The 17,328-nt window shown below is 39.3% G+C and overlaps 2 protein-coding genes and 1 long non-coding RNA gene across 3 annotated transcripts in view; 2 read left to right on the top strand and 1 right to left on the bottom strand.

Moving 5' to 3' along the window:
- The first annotated feature begins 5 nt into the window (after positions 1 to 5).
- Positions 6 to 5,713, top strand: anapc10 (anaphase promoting complex subunit 10). The gene is made up of 5 exons (XM_082145764.1): positions 6 to 155; positions 715 to 834; positions 931 to 1,021; positions 2,382 to 2,502; positions 5,327 to 5,713. Exons 2-5 carry the CDS (start codon positions 720 to 722, stop codon positions 5,555 to 5,557), a joined length of 558 nt encoding a protein of 185 aa, XP_082001890.1. The 5' UTR covers positions 6 to 155; positions 715 to 719; the 3' UTR covers positions 5,558 to 5,713.
- A 1,127-nt stretch (positions 5,714 to 6,840) lies between these two features.
- Positions 6,841 to 17,328, bottom strand: part of LOC309481035 — a 130,489-nt gene continuing 120,001 nt past the window's right edge. The window contains exon 3 of the long non-coding RNA XR_014199862.1: positions 6,841 to 8,273. This is a non-coding gene — a long non-coding RNA (uncharacterized lncRNA). The remainder of the gene's footprint in view (positions 8,274 to 17,328) is intronic.
- Positions 10,230 to 15,740, top strand: LOC309480994 (putative E3 ubiquitin-protein ligase TRIML1). The gene is made up of 3 exons (XM_082145778.1): positions 10,230 to 12,544; positions 14,054 to 14,080; positions 14,200 to 15,740. Exons 1-3 carry the CDS (start codon positions 12,409 to 12,411, stop codon positions 14,466 to 14,468), a joined length of 432 nt encoding a protein of 143 aa, XP_082001904.1. The 5' UTR covers positions 10,230 to 12,408; the 3' UTR covers positions 14,469 to 15,740.

The following is a 17,328-nucleotide window of genomic DNA, read 5'->3' as shown; positions in this document are numbered from 1 at the left end:
GACGTGATCAGAGTGCGCCAATGCCGGGCAAATGCGAACAGTGCATAGATGTGTACAATTATATTTTACCTTTTTTAAGAAAATCTCCCTATACGTGCGTTAGTTGTGGAAACAGATGTAAGAAGACACAGTTGTGGGAGTGTTTTTGAGTGCCGGTGAGTAACTGTGGCTTTGTTTTGTTGTATTTACATCAATTAAAGGTATGTGTGTTGTTGTAAAATTCAAATATCTTTTTTTACTTTTTAAAAGTGTTTATTACGTAGTATTAATACGAAGTATATTTGTCATGGCACTATGATACATAAATTATACAGTTGGATATTACATATTATAATAAGATGCTATGTAGTTAAAATAATGTTCTGGAACACACACACACACACACACACACACACACACACACACACACATATATATATATATAAAATGAAAGAATATTTGTACAAATTATCTAAAAAATACCATTGTATTGCCATCGTTTTAGTTTTTTGGACATGGAGCATTTTTATTATTTTTTAAGTGAAAACTACAAATTAATGTCAATACTAGTAATAAAATATAAATGTAAAGCAATTGCACATTGCATTGTTTAGGGTTATTGTTAGGTTAGGTTTACCGCACATTGCATTATCTTTATTTAATAAATGTTTTTATGCTGTCTGTGGGTGCTTTTTAATTTCATCCCATCTGTCTGTCCTCATTTTCTTTCCTCAGTAACCATGGCAACCACCACCAAAACCCCCCCAGGTGCCGACCCGAAGCAGCTGGAGCGCACCGGGACCGTCCGAGAGATCGGGTCACAAGCCGTGTGGTCGCTGTCCTCGTGTAAGCCAGGTGTGTGTCTGTGTGTGTGTCTTATTTATTCTCTGTTTTTGATCATTGCACACCTGTGTTTAGTTTTTCATTGAGTCATTCTCTTTCTGTGTGAAGGCTTTGGAGTCGACCAGTTGAGGGATGATAATCTGGAGACGTACTGGCAGTCCGATGGCTCTCAGCCACATCTAGTGAACATTCAGTTCAGGTAGAGCCACAATGAGTCTCAAACAGCCACTGTATGATTGATCCACAGCATCGGGGGTCTGCCATTATTCAGATGTTATGAAACTATTATTTACAGCTAATAAATGTGTTTGTGTGATTGACTGGTTGACATAAATGCTAGTCAATTACGAAACACACACTTCTAATTAAGTACACAATGTGGGGATTCATTCATTTTATTAATCACAAATTAAGTGCACATTAAAATTGGCTGAGAAATGTTCCCTAAAATATCACTTAAAGTCCTTATTGTGTTAAATGAGAACAGCATCTCTAGACATTACAAAAAGTAGCTTTAGAAATAAATATGTAATTTTATTCAATATAGAATTTATTGCACAAACTTTCAGGCCACGAGGGGGATTTAATGATGACAGAATTTAAATTTTTGGGTGAACTATATCTTTAATTGGTTTTTTATTAATATGGCCATTTTCTTAATGGAGTGATGCTCTAAATAAGAAACTAAAACTGCCAGTAGGTGGCGGTAAATGTCTAAAGTCATTGAGTCATTAATTCATTAATTCGTTCAATTAATTCAGGAAGACAGAAACTTATAAAAAGACAGGACATTTTTGCCCTGATATTCAGATTTTTAGGGTCTTTCTAACTGCATTATAGGCTTCATCATGCAGTGAGTTGTTGCTCAGCTTCACGTTCGTCAGCAATCAACACACACACACACACACACACACACACACACACACACACACACACACACACACACACACACATATAAAACATTATTATCCATCCATTAATTTTAAAGGACTGGAAAAGTGGAAAATGAATTATTATAGATCAAAGAAAAATCATGTAGGTTTATTTTGTAAATGTATTTCTAGTTAAGCTCCTAAACATGTAGCTGATTACTTGGTTTGTGTTTGTGAGCACAATGTGAATGAAATAAGTTTTAAAAATCCTTATCCAGTAATAATATAACTGTAAAGGTTATGGAAATGCACTCATAAAAAGATGTGGGAAAGTACTGTAATCATTTAATCTCTACATTTAGTTGTTTATCAAATAAAATGTATGTCTTTTCACACAGAAAAAGATCAAACAATCTGTACATTTTTAGTAATTTAAGTTCTCTGCTCAAATCATATCTCATATTGGATTGAAATTTCAATGCTTTGCTGATTTGTTCATTAAAGATCATTTAAAACAAGTCTGTATTGGAAACAGTGACAGACACTTAAAATAATTCTGACCCAAGATCAGTGCATACTGTGTGATGTTTAGAAAACATGTTTTATGATGAATATTCTGATATATATTTGGGTTTGTGACTGCTTAAATGTTCTAGACACTGAAAGGCTGTGATTGTGTCATGTTAGGAGGAAGACCACCGTGAAGATGCTGTGCATTTATGCCGATTATAAATCTGATGAAAGCTACACTCCCAGCAAGATCTCGGTCAGAGTGGGAAACAACTTCCACAACCTGCAGGAGATCCGGGTAAGAGACGCGGATCACGGACAGAACCGACTCCAGCTGAATAACCACACCGTTGTTTTCTTCAATAGGTGGTTCCGGAAGTAAAAACCACATTCAGTTCTCCACAGGGAAATCAATTTTTAACTATAATTTATAGACTTTAAAAGACAGCCTTGCTGTGAGCCTCGAGGTTGTTAGTCAATAGTATATTCCTGCTATGGAAGTGTGTTTCCGCCACAGAATAAAACATTTTAAGATAATTGTGACTTTTTATCTCACAATTGCGAGTTTACATCACTCAATTCTGACTTTACTTCTCACAATCGCGAGATTTAAAGTCAGAATTGCGTGAAATAAAGTTGCAATTCTGTGTTATAAAGTCAGAATTGCGTGAAATAAAGTCGAAATTGCGTGTTATAAAGTCAGAATTGCGAGATATAAACTCACAATTCTGATTTTATTAACACGTTTATTTAAGTTTATATCTCACAACGCATCTTTTCTCAGAATTGCGAGATATAGACATGCAATTCTGAGAAAAAAAAAAGTCATTTTTCACAGTTGCAACTTTATATCATGCAATTCTGACTTTATAAAACACAATTGTGACTTTACATCGCGCAATAATGAGATACACTGTCAGAATTGTGAGATGTAAATTTGCAATTGTGAGAAAAAAAAGTCACAATTACCCTTTTTTATTCTGTGACGGAAACAAGCTTCCATAGACTGCATTATTTCAATTTAGTTTTAAAAATAATCTTATTTAAAAGCAGAATTCACTGTAAAATTCAGCTGTTAAACTGTGGAAAAACTACATTACCCATAATGCTGTACAGAAAATTCTACCAATCGAAAAGACGAAACAAGCAGAACATGCCACTCTAATGAAGCACTGGGAGTTCTCTACGCTCTCAAAAAAACATATTTGAATATGACAGCTTAAAATATAGTGTTTTTATATACATAATCAACACATTTTTAATGAGTAGGTTTATATTTCTCCGTCAGTTATGCTGTTCGCAATGCTTTGTGGGATTGTAGTTCTTTCCCTCACTACAGTAGTTAAGTTCACAGTCTTGTACCTTTGTATTTTTGTCAGATTTTCAAAACCTTTTTCACTTCAAATCAAAGTTTGTAATGTTATGATTCTCCTCGAGGCTGGTTGGCTTGGTTCATGGCTTATAATGCGTTAAAGGTACAATATGTAAGAATTTTGCATTAAAATATATTTTGTTAAGTTGATTACTTACAATATCCCAAATGTTTCCAACTATTTTTAAATCGTGAGAAAATTGCGATTTTAACCAAGGAAACGGGGCGTTAGAGCAGGGGGGAGCTGGGAGTCGCCAGTCAATTGCGTCATATCCGCGTTACCCTCGGTTTCCGCTCGTACTGCGTGGAGTCCTGGACAAATGCGGAAGTTGTAGCGTCTATCAAGCTACTACAAACTTTAGCTTGTTTCTTGCAGTCGTTATGGGACACAATTATTCTTTACCGATTGCAGCTGGTTCTGTCGACAAAGCATGCTTAATTTTATATTTTCCAAATGTAGCATTCGGTAATAGTTATGTTTATGTAAGGAAAGTATTATTGCTTTAGATTTGTGTTTAGTTTAAACATTGTTTATCACGTCTGGTGTTTATGGCTATGTAAATAAACATAGCATGTGTTATACATAAAGATTAATCAGTATTTTGGCAAATGATGTGGGCATGTTCGAATGTACTTTTACAACAATTGTTTAGAACACGTAAAACTGCGCAGCGTTATCACAACAATGAATTCAACAAATACAGTAACATCTATGATAACCAATGTTAAACCTTACTTTTCTTGTGGTTAATTCATTTTAATGAAATAAAAGTGTGATGAGGTTTAAGAGTCAGGAAGGAAGAAGACAGGGATCGGCGTGACTGGGACTCGTACTTTATTAAAATAAAGCAAAACAAACAAAAGCCGCGCACAACGCGCATTCACCGTGGCAACCGCGACGGCTCAAAACAGTTCAAAAATGAGAGCTCGGATCCACCGGTTTTCTTCCTCTGCGTCCAGTTTTCTCTCCAGTCTCTCTCTCGTTCCAGCGCGGCTCATAAGCGGTCTCTCCACGCCAATAATACTGCAATAAGACACAGGTTCGTCATTTGCACTTGACCTACTTGCTCGTCTCTTCTCTCTCCCATCACAGACCGCGCTGAGCCACGCCCCCCTCGCCACAAAAAGCATGTTATTAAACGCAACATTTATAAAAATAGAACTTAGCCTCATCCATGAACATGATTTTTCGATTCCCCTCTGACTGATTTACATCCACGGTGGAGTCTAAAACGACAGTTCCCATCATTCCACGCTCCTTCACATCGTCATCAAGCTACGCCGTTGTTGTTGTTTGGAATGTAGCGCCCTCTAGCGGCAAAAAAATTATTGCATATTGTACCTTTAACGGAGACTTTTTAAAAATCCCTATGGGAGAAATTAATGGGAAAAATAGTTCTAGAACCAACGGCGCTGAAAAGGTAGGCGAGCGCTAATGCACTCTCAAATACTTGGCTCAAATACTTGATTGTGATTGGTCGTTTGTGGCATTCTGTGGTACATTATTTGTATGTAATGATGTTAAACGGTATAATTTACTTTTTTTTTCTCTCAGGCAAGTGAGAATCACTCTGTGGTCTCGTTGTTCTTGCATAATAAACTTATTCATAACTTGAATCAATCTTTCGTGTCCATTTATGTATTTATTTGCTAAAAACCATGTCTAAACAATCAGAATAATGTGCATTTTCACAAAATAAACCCTTGGATGGTAACACGAGCATGTATGTGTGTGTGTGTGTGTGAGCAGCAGCTGGAGATGGTGGAGCCCAGCGGTTGGATTCACATCCCTCTGTTGGATCTGGTGAACAATCCCATCAGAACCTTCATGATCCAGATCGCCGTGTTGGCAAACCACCAGAACGGACGAGACACACACATGCGGCAGATCAAAGTCTACACACCCGTGGAGGAGAGCTCCATCGGCAAATTCCCACGATGCACCACTGTAGACTTCATGATGTACCGCACCATCAGATGACCCAGGTGCCTTCCCATAAGACTCTGTTCTAGATTTAAATGTTTTCAGTTGTTTTAAAATGTGCCGAGGTGTATTTTGTAAAGAGAAGAGTTCAAAGTTCAATTTATGTGCACATGCAAATCTACGGGAAATAAATGTTTGTTTGAAATAATGAAAGCAGCCTGTATTTCTTGACGCTGTATTACAGCAGGATGAATTGGAGAGATACACCGCTCTCATGTTTAGCTTGTTTTATTAAACTGTGAAACACACGGATTGCTCACTAAATCTCTGCATGCTTCAGTGTGACTGATTGGCTTTTACTCAACTTTGCGGAGACATGCATGGGTTTTTATCGGTCGCTGTGTTTAAGTGGTAACCCTATACAATCAGGTTTAATTTGTTAACATTAATTAGTTGACATGATCTAACAATGAACAATATCTCTACGGTATTTATTAATCTTAATGTTAATCTCAACATTTGCTCCTACTTTTTTAAGATCAAGAGTTGCATCTGTTAACATTAGTTAATGCACTGTGAACTAACATGAATAAACAAAGATTAATAAATGCTGTAAGAACATATTGCTCCTTGTTATTTCATGTTAGTTAATGCATTAACTAATGTCAACAAATGAGACGTTATTGTAAAGTGTTACTGTTTAAGTTTGTGAGCTTAAAGGGACAATGTGTAGGTTTTTAGGTATTTTATTATCTAAAATCAATATTTTTATTCATAAATACAGTCATGGTCAGAATTAATGGCACCCCTGGTAAATATGATCAAAACTGACTGTAAAAAATAAATCTGCATTGTTTATCCTTTTGATCTTTCATTCAAAAAGTTAGCAAAATTCTAACCTTTCATTGAAGTAAAATAATTGAAAGTGGGGGGTAAATCACATTATGAAATAAATGTTTTACGAGTAAAATATCTCTGAAGTATATTCTCATTAATATTTACCTTTTTTAGCACACCAGGGTGACTAGGAACATGAAATTGTCCAGCTATGACTTCATGTTTCACAGGAGTTTAAATATGAGGAAACACAAAGGCCAAATTCCCTTAATCATCCGTCACAATGAGTAAAACCAAAGAATATAGTTCTGATGTGCATTAAAAGATTGTTGACCATCACAAAATAGAAAGTGGCTGTAAGAAAATAGCTAAAGAATTGAAAATCCCCATTTTGACCATCAGGGCAATAATTAAGAAGTTCCAATCAACTAAAGATGTTACGAATCTGCCAGGAAGAGGATGTGTGTCTATATTGCCTTAATGCACGGTGAGGATGTCAAGGATCACAGATGGAGAATTGCAGAGATTAGTTGAGTCTTGGGGTCAGAAAGCCCCCCCCAAAAAAAAAAACCTACATCACCACATGTTGTTTGGGAGGGTTTCAAGAAAAATGCTCCTCGCTCATCCAAGAACAAACTCCAGCATATTCAGTTGTCAGACACGACTGGAACTTCAAACGGCACAGGCTTCTGTGGTCAGATGAAACTAAAAAAGAGCTTTTTGCCAGAAAACATTCTGCCATGACCGTCCCAGTTCCCTGACCTGATGAGTGGGCTGAACTGAAGAGAAGCACCAACATGGATCTGGGAATCTGAAGGATCTGGAGAGATTCTGTATGGAGGAATGGTCTCTGATCTCTTGTCAGGTGTTCTCCAAACTCATCAGGCATTATAGGAGAAGACTCAGAGCTGGTATCTTGTCAAAAGGAGATTGCAAAAAGTATTTAATAAAAGGGTGCCAATAATTGTGGGCGACATGTTTTGGAGAAAAACATTTATTTCATAATGTGATTTCCCCCCCACTTTCAATTCTTTTACTTCAATGAAAGGTTAGAATTTTGCAATTTTTTTTAATGAAAGATCAAAAGGATAAACAATGCAGATTTATTTTTTACAGCCAGTTTTGATCATATTTACCAGGGTTGCCATTAATTCTGACCATGACTGTATGTCCTCAATGGTATACAAATACTGCTAATTATCTTCTGACTTATCCTCGTAAATGAAGAATTTATTATCTTTATATACATGGGACGGGTAGGTCCATGGAGGCTTCCCATAGACAGTAAAAGAAATGGACACAGCGACCAAATTGGATTCAACGGAGACAAAGGGAAGTCAATTAGAAACTCTTACTTCCTGGGGGTCGAGCGTACTGCGCAGACTCACACTGAGCTTGACGACGTAGATGTGACGTGAGCAACCCATCTGTCTTCTAGTAGTTGTGCCAAGAGAAATCTGAATCATTCCCTTCCGAAACTTGCAGAGACGGAGAGTGTGAGTAGGAGGTGTCCACGAGCTAGGAGCAGGAGAAACTTTTGCTCTGTATTCTGATTAATTATTTTGTCACTTTGCCTTCACGTCCCCCCGATTGCCCGCAAGCTTCTCCTCCTGTCCATACGGTAATTCTCTACTGTGCGACAGAGAGTCGCGTGGTTATGACGCAATCGTTAGCCTATTTTTACAAAAACTGCATCTACGGGGCCATAATGTAAGCTACAAGGTAATGGAGCCTTTTATACATTTTCGTGTTTCTTTAGAAATAAATAATGGACAAATGGAGTGTTTAAACGCCTCAGTTGTAAAGTTATTCACTGTCAAAGTGGCGCCAAAATGAATGGGAGTCAATGGGATGCTAACAGCAGGTGGGGGTCCGCTAGCCAATGGCGCCGCCCGGGGCTACTTCAAAATAATATAAAACCCTGCCCCCCTGGAGGCTTCCATGTAGTTCCGCCATCTTGAAAAACTATAATAGCAGAGAGGGACAAAAAGTACTAGGCTAACGCGTTTCCACAACGCGTTTTCGTTCAGAGCCAGCGTCACGTGACTGAAACCAGCAGAAGCGGAGGAGCAGAGCAGTGAGAGGCGCTTGTCACTGCCCCGGCAAGTTTAAAAGGCTGCACTGCACGGTTATTTATAATGGAGTACCATACAAATGCTGAGTCACAGGATAAGGAGTCCTCGTCGTCGAAAAAGTCCAAAATACACCGTAAAAGGAAACGTGACCGGAGATTACAAAAAACAAGGGTTAATGTCGGGATAGCTAATGCAGGAGAAAGCTTTCAAAAGAGATGCTGAAGTTGCCTGCTTTCTTCTCGACAGGTAAGTCAATGTTACAGAATTCCATAACTACTAGAACTGCCGCAAGCGGTCACATAGATTCCAAACTCTATATCCAATGATTAATGCATTTATTGTATTAGGATATCTTTTAAAAACAAAACAACACCAAACTGTACATTTAAACAAGTTTAATTATACATGTATAAATAAATAATATCCGTAGATGTCCTGAACAAAATGATAGAGTAGCCTGTTTTCATGTTTCCACTGTTCGATCGCGCCCGCACCCACCTACACACACACACACACACACACACACACACACACACACACGAGGGGCGGGCCAAGATGGCGACTGAGTAACATCCCTGTGCCGAAGCTCTGCATTCATTATATAATTAACAAAATACTTAATATGTAAAAGGGCTCAAAGTAATAATTTCTTTACTGATCTGAGAAAGTCTTTGTTCGTTCTTTTGTTTTTCTAACTTTTCAACGAGCGTGATGGAAGAAGATAAGCCTACTCGAGGTGCCATGCACTCATACGCGAAGAAATCTCTGGATGCCTCGCTTAAAGGGAATGACGCTAAGAATACATCAGGATGTAAAGTTCCCCTTCCTGAAACTCCTAGACAGCCAGCCAAAAAATCTAAATTGGGTGAAAGAGCGGCGTCGGATACTCAGATGGTCTCCAATTCGAACCTGATGGAAGTTTTGGAGAGAGTTGAAAAAATGCAACTGGAATTTATGAATCGAATGCAATCCCTCGAGACGACCGTTCAAGTCAATATACGGCCTCGTTAAACAGTGTGACTGTGGCGCTTGAGTTTATGAGCAATCAAATTGAAGAGGTATCAGGCAAGGTAAGCTCGTTGCAGAACAGGGTGGAATCACTGGAAAAGGAAAACTGCGTGCTACGTGATAAATGCGAGGAATTGGATGCCTATAAAAGGAGGTGGAATCTGCGAGTGTCCGGTATTCAGGAGCAGCGAGGAGAAGATGTTCGGAAAATTCTAATCGATTTATTCGGCAAAGTTTCTCCGGAGATCGCAGACCAGCTGGTCTACACGCTCGACATCGCCCACAGACTGGGTCCGCGCTCTGACTGTGCGTTCACACCGGACGCGAATAGCGCGTCAAATTCTTCTTCTTCTTTCTTTTATTGGCGGATGGCAACCGGCATTTAAGGTGCATATCCGCCACCTACTGTGCTGGAGTGTGGGCCAGAAATGTAAGCATCTTATCATGATAAATAAAAAAATTAAATAAATAAAAAAAATTTCAACCTCTACTTTACCTTCTTTCTACCTTTATAATAACTTCACTGATCAATTAAATCCTTTTCAGCGCGTCAAATTCGCGCCTGCCGCGTCTAGTTATACGCTTGACCACTTTGTGTTAATTCGCGCGTAGTTTGAAGCAAAATTTACGCGCGTCAGAGGCGAAAGTTTCGAAACCCGTTGGCGGCCATCTTTTTTAGATGTTTATCGAGCATTAGCGTTAGCATTAATCGAGATAGTCACCGCTCGTATGCTCTGGAGAGCAGAAACAGCTGCGTAGGGGACATCGTCGCTGTACTCGGGTCCACCAGACCCTCCAGAGGGTTTCAGGAGTTTCACAATTTGGTCCAGGAGCTAGGTTTGGTGGACCTAACGGTGAGGACGCTGACGAGGACAGCGTAGGCCGTATAAGGCCTCGGCCTCGAGTGGTCGCTGCCTGACGAGCCCGCGCTGTACAGCCCGGCGCGAGGTTCACCCTCGCCCGAACCCCCCAATTCTGTCATTTATTTTTGTTTTGATAATAAATGGAGCCAGCCTCCAAAAGTGAAACCTGTCCTGTGATTTTTTTTTTTTTTGTATACACTAAATTGTGTTTGTTGTCTTTACGTTAGATTAATAATGTTTCATATAGATATGGAATAAATTGCATTCAATACAAAATGAGTATCTCTCATATATTGAAATCGAGTTTTTATGTGAAAGATTTGCTTTGTTGTGCATTTTAGTCATATTACAAAATAATTTATTGAGGCCAAACATAAAATAACATTATAAACTGTCACTTCACCACGTGACAGCAGCAAGCAGGCTCCTGATTGGTTAACGCGGCGCGAATTGACGCAGAAGTTCAGATTTTTCAACTCGGGCGGCAGACGCGAATTCGCGTCAAACGCGTGAATGCACAAAAGCACTAATGGTGCGTTCACACCGGACGCGAATAGCGCGTCAGGCGCGAGTGATTTCAATGTTAAGTCAATGCAAAGACGCGTTACGCGCGTAAAAAATTCCTGCGGCGCGAATGAGGCGTAGAGCGCGGCGCGGTAGACGCGAATACGCCTCATTCGCGCGTCAAGTTCGCGCGAATGGCGCGAATTGAGCGTCTGGCGCGTTAAGCGCGTTACGCGCGAATGTTTTATGTAGTGCTATTTGTGCATTCTCGTGTTTGACGCGAATTCGCGTCTGCCGCCCGAGTTGAAAAATCTGAACTTCTGCGTCAATTCGCGCCGCGTTAACCAATCAGGAGCCTGCTTGCTGCTGTCACGTGGTGAAGTGACAGTTTATAATGTTATTTTATGTTTGGCCTCAATAAATTATTTTGTAATATGACTAAAATGCACAACAAAGCAAATCTTTCACAGAAAAACTCGATTTCAATATATGAGAGATACTCATTTTGTATTGAATGCTATTTATTCCATATCTATTCTAGATTATATGAAACATTATTATTCTAATGTAAAGACAACAAACACAATTTAGTGTATAAAAACAAAAATCACAGGACAGGTTTCACTTTTGGAGGCTGACTCCATTTATTATCAAAACAAAAATAAATGACAGATTAGGTGGGTGCGGGCAAGGGTGAACCTCGCGCCGGGCTGTAGAGCGCGGGCTCGACAGGCATAGACCACTCGAGGCCGAGGCCTCACGGCCTACGCTGTCCTCGTCAGCGTCCTCACCGTTAGGTCCACCAAACCTAGCTCCTGGAGCAAATTGTGAAACTCCTGAAACCCTCTGGAGGGTCTGGTGGACCCGAGTACAGCGACGATGTCCCCTACGCAGCTGTTTCTGCTCTCCAGAGCATATACGAGCGATGACTCTCTCGATTAATGCTAACGCTAATGCTCGATAAACATCTAAAAAAGATGGCCGCCAAAACTTTCACCTCTGACGCGCGTAAATTTCGCTTCAAACTTTTGTTTTTACGCGCGTTAGACACGCGAATTAACACAAAGTGGTCAAGCGTCAAACTAGACGCGGCAGGCGCGAATTTGACGCGCTATTCGCGTCCGGTGTGAACGCAGCATTATAGATAAAACAACGACGCTGAGTTCTGGCTGCTATAAATTTGACCTGCCACAAGATGGCGCTGTTTTCGAGACTCTTGATGCTTCGAATCTTTTCCCGGAGCAATCAAGGGAAAGCCTCAGTGCTTCATGAGGCTTCATTTGCCCATCCCTAGTTCAGACAGTCTCTTTACTTGATAATTCACTAGATTCACAACGAAGAAGGCAGGAGAAAGTACACCACATCCATTCACAGACGAGACCGAACAATGAAACACAATCTGAAACACAGAGCTCAAGTACACGTGATAATGAGGAGAGAATAAGAGCACAGCTGAACATGAGTAACCAAGACAACAAACGACTAACTCAAGCAGAAGGTGGTGAGACACAAAAAGTCCAAACTAACAGAACCGTGACAGTTTGAAAGGTACTGTGTAAAATATACTAACTTTAAAGATAAATTAATAACATATTTAACAGTCTTCTCTCTCCTGCTGTAGATGTGTGCATCCCTGGACACCAAAAACTGGACTGAGATCAGGATTGACTGTGATGTGAATGTGAACTCTCTGTATAGAGCTCTGGCTCAACTGAAGAAAACTAATCAGGAATTATATGAAAAACTCAATCAAACTGGTATGTGAATATCATATACAGTAGATTTTTGTCAGTAACTAAGAAAACATTTTTTTCAAGGAATATTATGGGTTAAGTGGCGGCTGGTCAATAAAGGTCGCTAGGGCGCCGCCCTCCCAGAGCCACACACACAAAACAATAATTATAATAAAGAATTATGTAAATTATTATAGAAAATCATCTGTGCAAAATATACACTTTTCCTAAATGTCCCCTCTGCATGTCTCAAGTTCAGGAGGTGGGTTTATGTAGCAGTTTAGCAATTGCTGTGAACATTTTAAGATAATGACATAAAATTTTGAATGTTGTCCAAAAATAGTCAATTTTCTCTATCGCCTCAAATGAGCCATTGCTAAAGTCAGGACTAGTCTGTAGAGGCTGAATAAAGCAAACAAGCATCTCACCAGTAAAGTTTTGATGGATGACGATTGTAATCAAGGTAAAGACGATTACAATGGCATACATATAGACAGGTGCGAGTCTGTTATTATTAATGAGAAACAAGCAGTGTGTGTGTAATGTAGGCCAGTAAGAGCTTCCCAGGTCTCCAGTTCGAATCCCGCTTGGAGAGGGTTGGTGACGACCGGTTACATATGTGCGGTCTCTGCGCTCTGATGGCTTTTTCCACAAGCACATTTCAGTATTGTTGTGTTTCTGGTGAGTGTTTGCGAGGCCAATGGTGTTTATGTACATATGTGCATCAGACGTCACTCCAAGCATAGACACAAACACTCACTCTGACAGAGGAACTGTTCACTATGATCTCGAGACGCCTTCAGATCGCCATATTCAGCACATTCAGAATGTTTAATATTTAATTAGTATTGTGCTGTGTTTAATGATTCTGAATGGATCTGTATATATCTGTAATGTGTGCTGTAAGGTTAAGGCGGCTGGTATAGGGGTCTGTTGGCATCTCCATATGGTCCTGTTTGGTATCAAATAAAGGTTACATTTATTTAAAGCTCTAATTAAATTAATTTAATTTAATAAAAAAAAAGTCTTAATATGGTTTCCTTCTGTTAACTTTTTCTTAAACACAGCCCTACCTAGAAAATCTTCCTCCAGCCGCCACTTAATCCAATTTAAGATCAGTTTGTAAAGGATCTCTGTTTCAAACATGTAATCATAAACTAACCCTTTCTATGTAAAGTTCTATCCATGTAAACTCATGTTAGAGCAGTATTACTGAAATGACAAAAAAGGATGTGATTTTGTGTACAAACTGTAAAAATACATTATCTGTCTAAAAAAAAATTCCCACCTCACAAGAAAAATGTAGACCCTTTACAGTTCAAATAACACATTTTTACTAAAATATGAATAGAAAAGCTTTGATAAAATTTTTTACAAGAATAGAACAAGCTTCACATTCTGCATTTGTTATTACAAACTGAGGGATGAGCAACATTTACATGCTATTGATACTGACGGTGGAGAGAAACTCACTGTTAATCTGAAATTATTGCTGCAAATAATTCATCATTATATTGTCATCTGTGTCCACAGGGTTGAAGTTTGTGCAGAAGTTTGCAGGTACAGTGTGACTGACACCACTTTCTTCAGTACACTCACAATGTGTTAATCTATATTATATGCTGTACATCTGAAAATGTTTGTTCTGAAGTTGATTGATAATGACTGATCTCTCTCAGTGGATGTGACTCTGGATCCTGATACAGCGAATCCATCTCTCATCCTGTCTGATGATGGAAAACAAGTCAGTCATGGAGACATTAGGCAGGACGTCCCAGAAAACCCAAAGAGATTTGATAAGAGTTTACGTGTTCTGGCAAAGCAGGGATTCAGTTCAGGGAGATTTTACTATGAGGTGCAGGTGAAGGGAAAGACTGACTGGGATTTAGGAGTGGCCAGAGAATCCATTAACAGGAAGGGGATAATCACACCGAGTCCTGAGAATTGAGTCTGGACTGTGGTTCTGAGAAATGAGAATCAGTATTTAGCTTGTGAAAGTCCATCTGTCTCTTTATCTCTGAAAGTGAACCCTGAGAAGGTTGGTGTGTTTGTGGATTATGAGGAGGGTCTGGTCTCTTTTTATGACGTGGAGTCCAGATCTCATATCTACTCTTTCACTGGTCAGACTTTCACTGACAAACTCTATCCATATTTCTGCCCATGCACTAATGGTAAAGGTAAAAACTCAAACCCACTGGTCTTCACTCCTGTCAGTTAAAATAAAAAATAAACAAATTTGAGAAGATTGCAGTTTTTTTTTTTTTTTTTTTTTTTTTTTTTTTTTTAAGAATGATCAAAAAACACAATCAAGAAGTTTTTACTTACAATATGTGTACACATGGTAAAAAAGAATATTCAGGCCCTCAAAAATCAGTTACTGACAAAACATCAACTATAATGAAATATATTTGTGAGTTATGTTGTGTGAAAAAAATATTTCATCAGTTACATATGAATGGCCAATTTATCTATATTTCTGAGTCTATATTTTCTAATCAACACAATTATGTTATTAATGTTTGCTTTTAACTTTTATTAATACTTTGCTTTTCAAATCTACTATGACATTTTACATAATATGATTTAATATTATGTTGTGAAATTCTACATTTCCAAACATGGTACATGTTATTTTGTAATGAAATCTCTGAAGCCATTTTCTCTCTCCTGTCCAAGCTGTAAACACTGGTTTGCTTGTGAAATATTGTGATTTTTGGTTTATATTGTAATAACTGCAGCATCTGAATAAAGACAAGTGTTCAATTCTATAACTGATATTGTGTATAAACTAAACAGCTTTCTAATTATGCAAATACACATGAATCTTTATGTTGACTTAATCAGTTGTGAATGAAAATACTGATTCAATCTAGTACATATTCTTCAAGAGAAGCGAGAGCATTAGAAGGCTTCACAATGACAGTGTTTTTGACTTTGGTTTGAGCACAATATCAGTGAATCCGTGGACCTGAGTGAGCTGACGGCAGTCCATCGATGCCAGGAGCTTCTGAGAGCCGGAGACGGTGGGAACAAACTTCTCCATCAGTGTAACCGTCGCAAGCTTCTCCACATCACTGACAGACACAAAGACAATATCAACTCTCTGGAAGCTTCACTCTTTAAATATCATATTTAATGCAGTACAATTTATGTTTTGAAGCAAATCTAAAGTGCATGAACATGTCACAGCTGAAATTAAACTGCAGTGAAACACTGAAAGTCTTACCCATACTGGATCTTTCTGACACTGCATTCCCAGTCCCTCTATATGGAACAAAACTTTCTTTGTTGTGTATATTTTGCACTCTTGATATTTTAGAGTGTCACCCCTTCATTGCTGTTATTTGTAGATTGTACACACACAAAATTCTCTGTATTCATTAAACATTGACCCGAACCTGACCCGAAACCTGTGAGTTTTTCGGGACCCGTCGGGCTCGGGTCGGGTAGCAGACCTCTACCCCAGCCCATCTCGCTGGCTCATTGGGACCATCAGACTCTGCTACACGATTCAGTTCGCCCGGCATCCCCACAAGTTCAGGGGCATCCAGTTCACCTCATGCTGCCCAGTGTTGCTCCTGTCTTACGGGCGGAGATTGCAGTCCAACTGGCGAAGGACGTGATCGAGCCGGTCCCTCCAGCCGATATGAAGTCAGGCTTCTACAGCCCTTGCTTCATTGTACCCAAGAAAGGCAGTGGGTTACGGCCAATCTTGGACCTTAAGTTTTGAATCGGGCCTTTCACAAGCTCCCGTTCAAAATATTAATGCAGAAAAGCATTCATCCCTGACATTGGTTGGCAGTGATCGACCTGAAGGACGTGTACTTTCATGTCTCGATTCTCCCTCGACACAGACCGTTCCTTCGCTTTGTGTTCGAGGGTCGGGCATATCAGTACAAAGTCCTCCCCTTCGGGCTGTCCCTGAAGCCTTGTGTCTTCACAGAGGTCATGTTCCCATGAGAGAACACGGCGTTCACATTCTTAACTATCTCGACTACTGGCTCATACTGGCCCCACAGTTGCGAGAACAGTTGTGTGAACACAGGGACCTGGTGCTCAGTCACCTCAGCCAGTTTGGGCTTCGGTTCAACTGGGAAAAGAGCGAACTCTCCCCCCGTGCAGAGGATCCCTTTTCTCAGTATGGAGATTTCTACAGATTCTAAGTGTCCAGGCATGCTTGTTTTCACAGATGCCTCCACCGGCGGATGGGGTGCCATGTACAGTTTCAGGTATTTTTAAACAATCCATATTGTTAAAAGCACTATATAAATGACTTGACCAACTGGATTGGCACATCAACTGCCTTGAGTTGATAGCAGTACGTCTTGTGCTGGGCCGCTTCAAACAGCCGCTACTAGACAAGCACGTACTGGTTTGTACGTATGCAGCGACTCTAATAGTGTCCTATTTAACGGGACAGGGGGGATTTCAGACAACAAAACAGCAAACAAACAGCAGCCGTCTTTTACAGTGTACAGTTACTAAATGGAAAAACTCAGTCAAACTGGTATGTGAATATCAAATACAGTAGATTTGCAGTAGACCGCACTGTTTAAAAATGTAATAACACAACTAACCCTGTAAAGTTCTATCCATGTAAACTCGTGTTAAAGCTATACAATTGTAATTTTATATCAATACACATTAAATAAACATAACAATAAATTATACCCAATATACATAAATTAAATAGTTTTCAATCACTTGCCCTAATAATAAATATAATGTTATGACTGCAATGACTAATACAAATTTATAAAGAAAATAGTTGACAGGACAATGAGTTTTATTATTGATTACTCAAGTCT

Source organism: Leuciscus leuciscus (genome assembly GCF_965113295.1).
Source record: "Leuciscus leuciscus genome assembly, chromosome: 18".
NCBI lineage: Eukaryota > Metazoa > Chordata > Actinopteri > Cypriniformes > Leuciscidae > Leuciscus > Leuciscus leuciscus.
This window is presented reverse-complemented; position numbering and strand designations above follow the sequence as displayed.